General features: G+C 38.3%; 1 protein-coding gene across 1 annotated transcript in view; it reads right to left on the bottom strand.

Annotated features, from left to right (window-relative positions):
- The window catches only part of CSNK1G1 (casein kinase 1 gamma 1), a 154,768-nt gene that overhangs the window by 88,057 nt on the left and 51,712 nt on the right, over nucleotides 1–14,999 (bottom strand). The window contains 2 exon segments of the mRNA XM_010598038.3: nucleotides 4,120–4,207; nucleotides 4,210–4,514. Of these exon segments, the coding sequence (XP_010596340.2) occupies nucleotides 4,120–4,207; nucleotides 4,210–4,275 (154 nt within the window). The 5' untranslated portion in view covers nucleotides 4,276–4,514.

Raw genomic sequence — 14,999 nt, 5'->3', positions numbered from 1 at the left:
CAAATATTAAAAATATGTCCTGTTATACACTTTACAATCCTGGAAAAATAGACCATTGACACCCAACAATAACAACTGTGGTTCTCTCTGGAGATACACCTAAAGTAGAATCTGTTTTAAAATTTTGCAACAAGTGTTACTTTCATTTTTTAAATTTTGCTTTAAAGGAAATTTTTTTGCTTTCTGTTTATTGCCTTTTTTTCTGATTACAAAGTACATTTTCTTGTTTGAAAAAAAAAAAAGAAACAGAAGTAAAAGAACAATTAGCCCTTCCTCTCCTGCTTAACCTCCTTGGGGCACAAGTCTTGCTTACCACTCTCCCACTCTAGAAACTCTTCTCTTTTGACTTCTTGGCCTTTCCAAACAGTTCCTCTTCCACTACCCCTTACATGTACCCTCTCTCTCTCACTCATGCAAGCTTCACAAAGCATCATCTCATCTTCCATGACGGTGGGTTCATTAACACTATATGGTGATGGTTTCTAAATCCCCATCTCAAGCCTAAACACAGATATTTCTGCATATATGCCACACATTCTTCAAAGTCTATCTATTTGCCCTCCTCATTACCCACCCCAGTCCTGTATTTCCTGTCTCCCTTAAAGGCTTCCTCATTCAACTGGTAGCCCCAAGCTGGCAAATTCAGTTATCTCTGACCGCTTCCCCTCAGTGACCAAATCCTGCCTACAATCTACTTCTGAAATTTCTTTCAAATTCATCCCTTCCTCTCCATTTCACTCCATTTTTCACAGCTAAGAGCTAAAGGTCTTGTCATTTCTGACCTAGACTATTCAGCCAAACATTTTTTGAGTACTGGTTCAATTTTGCTATGGTGGCAAATGAGTTTCAGCAGAGCTTCCAAACTAAGAAAGACTTGTGATCTACCAAAACCCAGCCAATGAAAACCTTATGCATCACAATGGTCTAACCTGCAAGGATCATGAGGATGGCACAGGCTCGAGCAGTGTTTTGTTCTGTTGTGCATGGGGTCCCCATGAGTCAGGGGCCAACTCAACATCAGCTAACAATTATATGCCATACACAGTGAAATGAGTTGGGGATATGAGAATTAATAAATTAAAATGCCTATGGTTAAACGGATGATGGGATAGAAACAGATTTGCAGAGAACCAAAATGCACGAATCATTACAGAATTTTGGGAGGTTATCTATCTGGAATCCAGGATCTCCCTAAACACGACAGCCACAACCTACTACCACCCCACACAACTAGAGCCCAAGGAGGCCAATGCTTTGATTTTCTCCCCCCTCTTCCTATCCATCTAGCTATCTATCCATCCATCTAACAGATAACAATCAACAATAGAGACAGACTTCCTTTCCCCAAGGGCCTTACACCCAAGTAAGGAGTGACAATGAAGAGGTAAACAAATACATAAAATCATTTCAAATAGTGATAAATGCAACGAATGAAATAAAGCAGTTTGACGGGATACAATGTGGCTAAGGGGAAAACGTATTAATTTAAATAGAGGTGGAGGAGTCAACAGGCAGTCTCTCTGAGAAGGTAACATATTCTGAGGCCTGAAGGATGAGAAGTAGCCAGCTATGCAAAATTTTAGGGAAAGAGCTTTGCAGGCAGAAGGAAATACAAGTCTGAAGCCCTGAAGCAGAAATGCACTTGGTTATGTGAGCAACAGAACAGACAGTATGGCTAGAGGAGAAAATGAGTCTGGAGAAGAAAGCAAGGCCTTGGTGGTAGTAGCCATGGTTAGAGGCCAAGCTGCACCTGCCTTGAGTTTGGAATTTCTCAGTTCCCATCTTCTGTTGTCTGCACAATCTTTCTATCACCAATACTACAGCAAGAGAATGATGGAACGGAGTGTACAGTCCATTCTATAGTTAGGAAGATGTTAAATAATTCTGAAAGTTCCTTTTCTGGTTTCTGCTGGTAAAAAGTATTGCTAGCTACAATGCTGTAATGGTATGATCCCAGGGCTAATGGAAACCTGATGAACACAAAAGAATAAAACATTTGGAAAGAAAGATAAGAAGAGTTCTTTCTACTGATTACAAGGCAAGTCAAAATGAGAATTATCAAGATTATCCTAGATCCATGAAAAGAAATAAAACACAACACCCCACTATTCTGAAAATATGTATGGGCTACAAATTTATTCTTTGAGCATAATGAATTTTTCCAGGTAAATTTAAAAATCATATAATACAAACCTAGACATGATTAGATAAAAGATTTTCAGCTTCCTTTGACCAAAGTTTTCCTACAACTTTATAAAAATTAAACAAATTTCTGACATTCTGAGAATGCATAAATTTATATGCATTAGAAGCTGTCTCTCAGGATTTCGTGGATGTTTACATCATAATCTATTTAATACAAGTACTGTGATGTTAGAACAAAGTCAATCCATTACATAAAAGAGTATTCACAAAAGGAGCTGCTAAAGCAACTCCGTACTTGCTAGGAAGTCAAGCAGTGTGAAATTACATGTCTTACTCCTATTCTCAGTACCTTCTGCTGGCTTTGCTAACCTGAACATGCACACAACTCTAAATATAAACAGCCTTTCATTATCCTAGTTAGGACTTTAAATTCTAGGTTGCCAGCCTCCTATTAAAAAAAAAAATTTTCCGATTAGTAAAAATAAATTCATTCTCAGCATCTCTAAATTTCATTCCGCACCCAGTGATCTCTGGCTAGCATAGTGAGGTTTCCCTGAGGTTCTGTATGGGGGATCAGAGGTTAACACTTTCCATCTCCTTTTGGAAGATCTTAAGTAGTGTAGGTAACGAAACAAGAATCATCTTCCGTTCCTACCCTCCTGTTCCCCCAAGGACCAAAGTCTCTCACGATAGGTCTTCATAACCACTCATAGCCACAATAGCTATGAAGAAAAATAAAACACTTGAGCTTAAAGCCGACGTCTTCACATTCTCCAAGCTGATCTCCAGCTTTATACATTTACAAGGTCTTTCATTTTCTCTTCCACTGCTCACCTACGGAGGCCATAAACAAGTATATAAATATGAACATACCTTCTTCCCAACCTCACCTCTTCAAACGGGTGGATTTTGTCACTATTCATCATCTCATCTATAAAGTCACACTTGAAATAGAAAATCCATTTCCATGGTTGGGAAATACAATTGCATAATTTCTCCCCTGGAGCTCTAACTCAATTCTGATGGTAGGACCTCAAGGGGGAAATATGCAAACATGGTAGCTGTCAAATAAACTCTCTAAACTCTGAGATAACTTGTCTTTGCAGACTAAGCCTGGATATTACCGAGCAAGGGTTTACTCTCTTCTCTTTTCAGGGGCAGAGGCTGAATTAAACCAAAGCCTTATACCCTTACTTCTCAAAGTGTGGTTCAGGAACTAGCAGCATCTGCATGGCCTGAGGGTTTGATGAAAATGCAGAACACAGGGCTCTACCTGAGAGCTATGTACTAAACATAACCTGCGTTTTATTTATATCGGTCTGCAGATCTCCCTGCATCATAAAATCTGAGGGAAAAAAAAAATTTTTTTTTTTGTGCTTTAAGTTTACAAGTCAGTTTCTCATATAAAAACTTACACACACATTGCTATGTGACACTAGTTGCTCTCCCTATAATGTGACAGCACACTCCTCCTCTCCACTCTGTATTTCCTGTGTCCACTCAGCCAGCTCCTGTCCCCTCTGCCTTCTCATCTCCTCTCCAGACAGGAGCGGCTCACTTAGTCTCCAGTATCTACTTCTCACAAGTATCATTTTATGTCTCATAGTCCAGTCTAATCTTTGTCTGAAGAGTTGGCTTCAGGAATCGTTTTAGTTTTGGGCTAACAGAGAGTCTGGGGGCCATGTCTTCTGGGGTCCCTCCAGTCTCATTCAGACCATTAAGTCTGGTCTTTTTACTCAGAGTTGGAAATTTTTAAAGCCAACCCATCCCACATAAAGAGACCTAAACCTCAAATAACAATTATAACTGATAATGACTGTAGTCCCCTTCACAAATTCTTTAGTTCTCACAACAGGGCCTAGTTATGAGAAACTTCTCATAAAATATAAATTGCTTGTCTTGAAACACATCAAAGCTCATTATAACTACTGCTATCATCATTAGCAGAAGTCACTGACACAACCAAGCTCTTACCTAATCTGAGCTCTCCGAAGTTCCCACAGCCTATCTTCTTGCCAACCCTGAAGTTGGGTCCCACCATAAGAACCCCCGAGGATGTTGATGAGCCAGACGGTCGGGAGCAGTGTGCACTCCTTTGTACCATGGGTTTACTTGTCCGTTGTCTTTCATCCTTTTCCCTATTAGGATGGTCCATGATCCTACACGACAGAGTCTCTGCAAAACGAGTCTCCTTGGTGTGTATACCTCTCTTCAACAGAAAAAAGTATGAACCGTAGTCAGAGAAAGGTAAGAAGTTCTTTTGGCATCATATTTGTTTCTAATGTATCTCCAGGAGATGAAAAACCATTGATTAATTCCTGTGGGCCACGTAGTCTGTAGATCTCAAGCATAGGAGGATATTTTGCAACCTAGGTAAAAATCAAGAAAACATGCAGTTAAATTTTAAAACAAATTAAGAAAGTCACAATTAATTAGAATGGGCCCTATTCAAAAATGAGCAAAGCAGATAGCTTCCTGAAATGGGTTTCGATTTTATATCCTCCAACAGTTTAGCTATCTGGGCTAGTTACTCATCTGGTAACATAAGCTCTTTTTTTTTTTTTTTTTTAACATAAGCTCAGTAGGCTGCAGACCTTGGCAACTGAGGGAGCGCACAAGCCTTTAATATAAAATGCTTTCTTCCAGTACTGTACATATGATCCCCCCAAAAATTACTTGTTGGCTTTTTCGTCACTGGCTAACAGAAAGATATGGTAGGGGTAAGCCAAGTTAAATAAACTGAGGACAATTTAACTAGAAGTTCTTCCTTTTAACTTGGCCAAAACCTATCAGAAATGAAGCTACTTCCTCCACCCCCACCATTTAAGAGGCACTGGAAGCAATCTGGAGTCCTTGGATGGCACAAACAGTTAGGCACTCGGCTACTAAATGAAAGGCTGGCAGTTCAAATCCACCCAAAGGCATCTCAGAAGAAAAACCTGGTGATCTACTTCCAAAAGATCACAGCCACTGAAAACCCTGAAACGCATGCGGTTGCCTGCCATGAGCCGGGACTGACTCAGTGGCAACTGGTTTGACTTTCTTGGGGGCAGCAATTGTGCAATCCAAAAATTAACACAGACTACTTCTAAGAGGATTTTCCAAAAACTCAGTGATACTAAGAAGTCCTAGCCTAAAGCTGTGGAATACCCAATTTTGCTCTAGTTTTCACTGTAGACTGAGTATGCAATAATAGATCGCCTGAAGCTGAGCCTTTTACAGAACCCTAAAATAAAAATAACACTGAATGACAAAAAATTTTGAACATAAACCTCATCCTTCCTGGAATCACCCAGTGTCCCAATTCAGGACCAAGCTCAAAACAAAAGTTTACAATGAGATAATTTTGATGCTATTTAATAATGATGAGCTTCCTCTCAAATCATTGGATAATCAAGTTGAGGATCTTTAATAAGAATACATTCTGTTATTTACTAAACACATACTTATTTTTCACTTTCAGAAGTATTTTCCATAAAGCTTTAAGGAAGAATGGAATTAGAATAACTGCTTGGTTACTATCTAGGCTGTAAGCCTCATAAGGACACCTTTAATTCCCTAATACAGTGCCAGGCATAAAGCTCTGAGCTGCCTGAAACAGGTCAGTACATAATTCAAGAATACAGTCTGTTTACTTCATTACACAAGTTAAAAGAAACTATTTTCATCTTTTCTGTTTGTTTTCTTTGCATTAATACTGCAAAATGATATTTGGCTTCCACAATGGTAATCAATAAAACATATTTCTCTGAACTGAGGAAAAAATACATCTACGTTTATAATGTATATTCTGTTAAGAAAGAAAAATCAGGGCGATGAAGACAGCAATTACTGGATCCTACGTGAATTCCTACTGGACTTGCTTAAAATTTATATTTCTGCTCACTCTCACTTTCTCTTATTTCCAACTGTATCTGATATTTTCTAATTTGTCTTTTATCCAAGTCTCTCAAACAATATTGAGGGGGAAAAAAAAGAAAAGAAAACATAAATGCTTTACTCAAGACTGTTATGTTGCGGTTCTGACTCATAGCAACCCTACGTACAACAGAATGAAACACTGCCAGGTCCTGTGCCATCCTCGCAATCGTTGCTATGTTGCAGCCACTATGTCAACCATCTTGTTGGGGTTCTTCCGCTCTTTCACTGTCCCTCTACTATACCAAGCCTGATATCCTTCTCCAAGGACTGGTCCTTCCTAACATGTCCAAAGTAAGTGAGACAAAGACTCACCATCCTCACTTAAGGAGCATTCTGGCTGTACTTCTTCCAAGACAGATGTGTTCATCCTGGCAATTCACGGTATACTTAATATTCTTCATCAATGCTGTAATTCAAATGCATCAATTTTTCTTCAATCTTCTTTATTCATTATCCAGCTTTTGAATGGATATGAGGTGACTGAAAATACCATGGCTTGGGTCAGGTGCACATTAGTCCTCAAAGTGACGTCTTTTTGCTCTTTAACACTTTAAGAGGTCATTTGCAGCAGATAGGTCCAATGTAATATCTCATCTGACTTCTTGACTGCTACTTCCATGGACGTTGATTGTGGATTCAAGTAACATGAAATTCTTGACAACTTCAATCTTTTCTCTGCTTATCATGATGTTGCTTATAGCTGTGAGGATTTTTATTCTCTTTATGTTGCGGTGTAATCCAAACTGAAGGCTGTAGTCTCTGATCTTCATCAGTAAGTGCTTCAAGTCCTCTTACCTTTCAGCAAGCAAGGCTGTGTCATCTGAGTAACTCAGGTTGTTACTGAGACTTCCTCCAATCCTGCTCGTGTTCTTCCGTACACAGTCCAGCTTCTCGAGTTATGTGCTCAGCATACAGATCGAATAAGCGTGATGAAAAGATAAGCCCTGATGCACACCTTTCCTGATTTTAAACCACGCAGTAGTATCCCCTTGTTCTGTTTGAACGACTGCCTCTTGGTCTCTGTACAAGGTCTACATGGGCATAATTAAGTGTGTTCTGGAATTCCCATTCTTTATAATGTTATATTTGTTGTGATCCACAAAGTCAAATGTCTTTGCATAGTCAATAAAACACAGGTACACATCTTTCCGGTATTCTCTACTTTCAGCCAAGATCCATCTGACATCAGAAATGACATCCCTCATTCCATATTCTCTTCTGAACCAGCCTGAAGTTCTTGTAGGTCCCTGCTGACAAACTGTTATAACCGTTTTTAAATTATCTTCGGCAAAATTTTACTTAAGTGTGATATTAACAATATTATTAGATAACGTCTACATTCCGTTGGATCACCTTTCTTTGGAATGGGCACGTATATGGATCTCTCCCAATCAGTTGGCCAGGTAGCTGTCTTCCAAATTTCTTGGCATAGACAAGTGAGCACCTCCAGCCCTGCATCCGTTTGTTAAAACATCTCAACTAGTATTCTGTCAATTTCTGAAGCCTTGTTTTTCACCAATGGCTTCAGTGCAGCTTGGACTTCTTCCTTCAGGACCATCGGTTCTTGATTATATGCTACCTCCTGAGATGACTGATGGTCCACCAATTCTCTTTTATACAGTGACACTGTGGATTCCTTCTTTTTCTTTTTTTATTGTGCATTAGGTAAATGTTTACAGAGAAAATTAGATTCCCATTCAATAGTTTGTATATAAAGTGTTTCATGGCCTTTGTTTCATTCCCCACAATGTATCAGCATTCTCCTCGTTTTCGCCCTGGGTACCCAGTTTCCTTTCATCTGGATTTTCTACCCCTTCCTACCTTCTCATCTTTGCTTTTGGGCAAACGCTGTCCTTTCGATCTCATGTAACTGACTGTTTTAAGGAACACATTCCTCTCAGATGTTAATATTTTATGGGCCTGTCTTTTGTTTGGTTGAAAGGTGTTCTCCGGGAATGGGTTCATTTCCAGGTCAGAAGGGTGTCTTAGGGCCATAGCCTCGGGAGTTCCTCCAGTTTCCATCAGTGAGTCTGGTCTTTTTTGTGAATTTGATTTTTTGTTTTTTCTCTTGCTTTGTATCCGTCCCTCTGCTGCGATCCCAGTCAGAGCCGTCAGTAGCGGTAGCCAGGCGCCATCTAGTTCTTCTGGTCTCAGGGTCATGTAGGCTGTGGTTCATGTGGTCCATCAGCCCTTTGGATTAACTGCTCCCTTGAATCTTTGGTTTTCTTCACTCTCCTTTGCTCCAGATGGGAAGAGACCAACAGTTGCATCTTCGATGGCCACTCACAAGCTTTTAAAACCCCACACACTACTCAACACCAGAGAATGATGCAGAACATTGTTTTTATGAACTATGTTGTGCCAATTGACGTAGATGTCTCCTAAGTCTATGGTCCTTTGCCTTTGAGCCTAGGAACTTCACCTGTGAGGTTTTTTTTGTTTTTTGGGTCTAAGAGGTTTCTCTATGCCCCTTGTGTGCTCTATTGTCTATGTTAATATATGAGGAGCACCTACAGTCATGTATGTAGAAATGTCCACCACCAAACCTGTATCTGCCAGTAGGTGTACTCCCTTGTGCCCTCCCACACCTCTTGGCATATCTGTCTTCCTATGTATCCATTCATAAATTGTTTCTTAACACTACTGTTGCAGGATTGTCCATGCTATATTTACTGTTGGCGCCCTTTATTCTTGTGTTTCTCTCAGTGTCCTCTTCTGCCTTGGTCATGTTGTGTTGACTTCTCCAATATTGTGTATTGCCTTTCCCTTCACCAATATTAACATGTATCTTCCATCTATTTGGTAATTTTCCTTCCTTCCCTCTCCCATGCCTGGTAACCATTAAAGAATTTTTTTCTTTTCTTTTTTTCCTGCATGTAAACCTTTTGTTGTTACTTTATAACAGTAGTCTCATACAATATTTGTCCTTTTGTAACTGACTTATTTCACTCAGCCTAATGTCCTCCAAATTCATCCATGTTGTGAGATGTTTCACAGATTCATTGTTCTTTATCTTTGCATACTACTCCACTGAACGTATGTACCACAGTTTCTTCATCCACCCATCTGCTGATGGGTGCCTGGGTTGTTTGCATCTTTTTTCTATTGTTAATAATGCTACAATGAACATGGGCGTTCATGTCTATTCAGATCAGGGCTCTTATTTCTTTAGGGTATATACTTAGGAGTGCAATTGTTGGATCATATGGTATTTCTATCTCTAGCATCTTGAGGAAGCGCCATACTGTTTTCCATAGTGGTTGTACCATTTTACATTCCCAATAGTAATGTATAAGAGTTCCAGTCTCCCCACAACCTCGCCAACATTTGTTATTTTCTGTTTTTTTTTTTTATTAGTGCCAGTAACGTCTGTATGAGATGGTATCACATTGTAGTTTTGATTTGCATCTCTCTAATTGCTAATCATCACAAGCATTTCTTCATATGTATTTTAGCTCCCCAAATGTCTTCTTTGGTGAAGTGTCTGTTCGTATCCTTTCCCCATTTCTTCCATCTTCTTTAGACATTTCCTGTGTTGTTCTATTTTTCCCATACAATCCTTCAATATTGCAATTCAAGTCTTGAATATTTTGTTCAGTTCTTTCAGCTTGAGAAAGGCTGAGTGTGTTCTTCCCTTTTGGTTTTCTACTTAGTAGGAGTGTGCCTATGTCTGAGAAATTGTCACCTATGTACTTTCTTCCCTTATAAATTATTTTAAGGGCAGGAACACTATGCATCTTAGCCTATCCCGATAATTTGTGAGCAGTGACCTCCTCAATTTCCATAAATTATCACTAGTATAATCATCTCATTTAAAAGATCTGGAAAGCTGTACTACACCTTGTCTATTTCTCTTCACATTTTTCATTTGTATTCATTCCATTTTTCTAACAGATGGGGGTTATTTTTATAATGCTTGTCATTAGCTTTCTCCACTACATTTAGACTCATATAACAATAAGTGGAGTAATCACACAGTCCTCATTATCCACATATACTTGTGTGTATATACTAGGGGAATGTACAGTACTTGCCAAGCTAGAAACCTTCAGAAAGCCAAAAATCTCGTTCAGATGGGAAAGGCATGTTCATAACACCTGCTTGTAGAACAGAATAATCACTTTGCCTCCCACAAACAAGGAAAAACTCACATTTAAGGTGTCAATTTTCTAATCTATGCCTGGAACAGTAGCATTACCTATAATTATGGAAGATGAATAATATTCAATACTAATTTATGTGGCACCTCTCACTGAAGAAATAAAATTGAATGATCTAAAAGTTTTTATAAAAGTTTAAAAATCAACTCCACGGCAACAGGTTTGGTTTTTTGTTTATCATCACTTTTAACACATCATCACTGCTTGATACTGGAGTCCCTGAGTGGTATAAAAAGATTAACATACTCAACTGCTAACTGAAAGGTTGGAAGTTCAAGTCCACCCAGAGGCACCTCAGAAGAAAGGCCTAGTGATCAACTTCTGAAAAATCAGCAGTTGAAAACCCAATGGAGCACAGTTCTACTCTGACACATACTGGGTCGCCATGAGTTGGAATGAACTTGATGGCAACTGGTTTTTGGCTCAAAACTACTTCCTGGTTCCTAATTACAAACTCTTTGCTTGTCATTTGAGGTTCTTCTGTATCAGCTTTCTATTTAAACTCACGCATTAAAAAACTACTATATGACTACAAGAAGCATCCAAGTCTTAGTTCTTATACCTAGAATGGCCTGCTAACCCTTCTGTCTGCATTTAAGGCTTCATATCCTATGTCCTTTGTGAAACGTTTCATAACCAATTAATCATAAACACTTGGAACACCACTGTCTGCACCACTCATCTGCCTCTGACCATGTACCAGATTATTCTATGTACTCTAATATCTAATTCGATTATAAGTCTTTGAGGTTAGAAATCTTGTCATATCTCATTTGTTTCTTGCCAAAAAAAATCCCCCCCAAAAAAATCTCATTGCCGTCCAGTCGATTTGGACTCTTAATGACTTTACAGGACAGGATATAACTGCCCCATAGGGTTTCCAAGGCTGTAAATCTTTATGGAAGCAGATTGCCACATCTATCTTCCGTGGAATGGCTGGTGGTCACATAGTTGGTATTTAATAAACACCGAGTAATATTTATGATAGTCCTGCTTAACAATGGGCAAACAGATTCCCGGTGACATAAACCAGTATTTATACAAAGTAATAAAATAAGCAGAACCCTAATGAACACTAAGAACTCCTACAGTTCATCAAGTAAGAAACTAGTTATTAGTTCATTTAAATTCATGAATGTTAAGATACAGATGAGTAAGGACTTCCATGTGACAAGGACACTAAATGGCTTATTTACAGTTATTAGTAGATAATATGCAAAAAGTTAGCTGAAGATCAGGTCAAAGAGAATACTCAAAGTAAACATTAAGTATACATTAACCTTAAAAAAAAAAAAGCTTCCAAGGATATAAAAAATAGACAACCCATGTGTTTATATCATTTCTACTCTTTTTCTTTCAGTACATACGGAGAAAGGAGATAAACTGTACAAATGTAGTAAGTAGATGTTTATTTTGATGATGAATAAAATATTTGGCAATGACTTGTAAATTATTTATTAAACATGTTACATGTTATAACGAATACACATTTGAATTTTAAAGTCATACCAGGCAAATTCCTTAAGAAGCCCCAATTCTAGTAATTTCTATCAACTTGGGCATGCCTGAATTAGAAGAAGAGATATTTGAAAAAGTACAACTTTACATGTTCTTAGGTATCTTAAAATTTTAAGAAAATTCACATTTTCTTAAAAAAGTTACACTTTTTTCCTGGAACTGGTTTTAACTTTCCCAGAAGATAGCACTCTATCAATGAAACCCCATTTAACTGCTAAATAAAAACAGATTTATACAAAGGGCTTTCTTCCTTGCTTACGTTTTCCTTTTTCGTAATCATCACTACTATTTCCGAAGCTTTTTAATCACTCTGAACCTATTTAAACAACAACTCTCCATCCCTACCCATGAAGCTCCTGGTAACCTCTAAATCTACTTTCTGTCTCTATGAATATGCCTATACCAGATATTTAAATGTAAGAGGAATCTTACAATATCTATCCTTTTGCGTCTATCTGACTTATTGCACTTAGCATAATGTTTTCAAGATTCATCCATGTTGTAGCATGCACCAGAATTTCATTCCTTTTTATGGCTGGAAAATATGCCATTGTGTGAATGTACCAAATTTTCTTTACCAATGCATCTGTTGACGGCAGCTTGGTTTGTTTCCACCTTTTGGTTATTGTGAATGATGCTGCTATGAACACTGGTGTACAATTATCTGTTAGAGTCCTTGTTTTCAATTCTTTTGAGTATATGCCTAGCAGTAGAATTGTTGGATCATAAGGTAATTCTATGTTAACTTTTTAAGGCACCATCAAACCATTTTCTTAAGAGGCTGCATTATTTTATATGCTCACCAGCAATGAACGAGGGTTCCAATTTCTCCACATCCTTCCCAACACTAATTTAATTTTTGTTTACATAATCGTCATCCTGATGTGTGTGAAGCGCTATCTCATGTGGTTTTGATTTGCATTTCCCTAATGATTAATGATGCTGACCATCTTTTCATGTGCTTATTGACCATTCATATATCTTCTTTGGTGGAAAGTCTATTCCAGTCTTTTGTTCATATTTTTAACTGTGTTGTCTTTTTGTTGTTGAATCGTAGGAGTTCTTTAAAATATACACATGGCTTTCTTGACTGGGAAATTACAAGAGTTTTCTCTCTAGCCCCCGCCCCCCAGCAGATTAAAAAATTATTGCTAATAGCAAAACAACATATCTAATTCACCAATTGTAGGCGGAGGCTGATGTCAAATCTTCCCGGTTTACTTTAGAGTGATCAATGAAAAGTTTTCCTTCATAGACAGCTGTCTTATAGCAGTCCATCAAACAGAAATGGGGGTAATTTGTATTTCCAGTAACTACAATCCTGATGTAACATATAAAAGAAATGGTATGCTGGGTTAAAATCAGTAGTTGATCTGGCCCAAGGTCATTCTCTGTACATGAACTAATGGATATTTTGTGAGAGAGAGTGGTATGCTATCATGAATGAATATTCACTTTAGTGAATATACCGCTTTATGTAATAGCATTGAGAAGTTGTAGGAAGTTAAAAAAAATCAAGTCATATTATAAAAGCATCAGAGAAAATATCTAGAGAATTATAGCTATGAATCCAACTGCGAAGTAGCAAATAAATCACTGATTTGCCATTTGTATATTTTGTGTATGTTGGCTTTGTCAAAAATAAGGCCCATAAATATTTAAATTTTAAAGTCAAAACAAGCTGAGCCTTTGTTGATAGCAAGAGAGACTGTAAAGCTTCTAAATCTCTCTCTTCCGATGGAACTTACGATGACACTGTTTAAAGGACAGGACTGCTGGATCATATAGTAAGTGTATGTTTAACTTTATAAGAACTCCAGAGTGGCCCAGGCTCTTTCTCTTCTACTACCCCTTTATCTACCACATGTTGGCTCTGGTCCTCATGCTTGCTGACTCTTGGTCACAAGTTCCCGCTTCAGGTATCTCATCACACACCAGTGTCCACAACAGAAAAGCCAAGAGCAAAAGTCTTTCTCCTTATGCACTTCTGCTTGTGGGCTAGAAAGAAAATTCTTCCCAGAAGTCCCCAGCAAACCTCCCCTTATTTGGCATGCCAACAAAGAGTGTGTGCAACAATATCTGTCATGCCACTGTTTCCTCAAAGAATGAGATCAAAGCCTACCCTGATGTTTAGAAAACAGGATAAATTTCAAGAACAGAATCACACCCAAGGTAGGTACTCAGTAAACATTCAGCAAAAATTGTGTGTGTGTGTGTGTGTGTGTGTGTCTAAAACGATCAAATAATTTAAGTACAAATAAAAGACTAAATAACTAATTTTAGCTTAAAAAATACGAAATAAGAACTACACTTTAATTAACTTAAAAAGTTATTGAAATTGATTTATTTTAGCCAAAACACACTGTGTGAGTACTACTGTTAAAGGGAAGGACAGTGTTTACAGGTTTTGGTACTATTACGGTTTCTCCTTCCCACAGACTGCAATTATTAATGCCCCTCATTCTCACCACTCCATTCTCCCACTGCTCATCAGTCTATTCCCATCTGACAATTTTCAGCCCTTCAGGACCTCACATTCTTGATACTCTCCCACCTAGAAAAAATATTACCATTAAAAAAAACATGCCAAGCCATATGAGTGTGGCATACCTAAAGTATCTTTCAGTCACCATTTTTCTGTCACTACAACCAAATGAGCAAAGAACTATAATTGTGATCCACTTGTTAGAAATTAAAAACTAGTCTCATCAACTAGACACAAGCAAACATTAAAATGTTTGTGGGTACGTATATATCCATATCCACTCCCAGAGTAACAGACTGCATAACAAAACAGGACCATGGGACTTTAAAGATGAGCTAAACACATAATCAAAAGTCCTACAAGAAAACAACTTTCCATTTCTTGATTTTATAAAAACTTATTAGCTTCCTTGCTGTTGTTGTTGGCTGCCATCAAATTGACCCCCAACTCATTGTGACCCCATGCAAACAGAATGAAACATTGCCCAGTCCTGTGCCACTCCCATGATCAGCTGGGGATCAAACTACTGTGATCCATATGTCTTCAACTGGCTGATTTTTTTGCCAGACCTTTCTTCCTAGTCTGTCTTAGTCTGGAAGCTCCAATGAAACCTGTTCAACATCACAGCGGCATGAAAGCCTCCACTGACAGGTGGGAAGTGGCTGTGCATGAGATACACTGGCAGAGAATCAAACCCGGGTCTTTCACATGGAGACAAGGGGTTTCTACCACTGAATTACCACTGCCCCATACTGGCTTCCTTTAGTAAT

The sequence above is a fragment of the Loxodonta africana genome, chromosome 13 (assembly GCF_030014295.1).
Source record: "Loxodonta africana isolate mLoxAfr1 chromosome 13, mLoxAfr1.hap2, whole genome shotgun sequence".
NCBI lineage: Eukaryota > Metazoa > Chordata > Mammalia > Proboscidea > Elephantidae > Loxodonta > Loxodonta africana.
The sequence above is the reverse complement of the archived record's forward strand: the minus strand, read 5'-3'. Positions and strand labels throughout refer to the sequence as shown.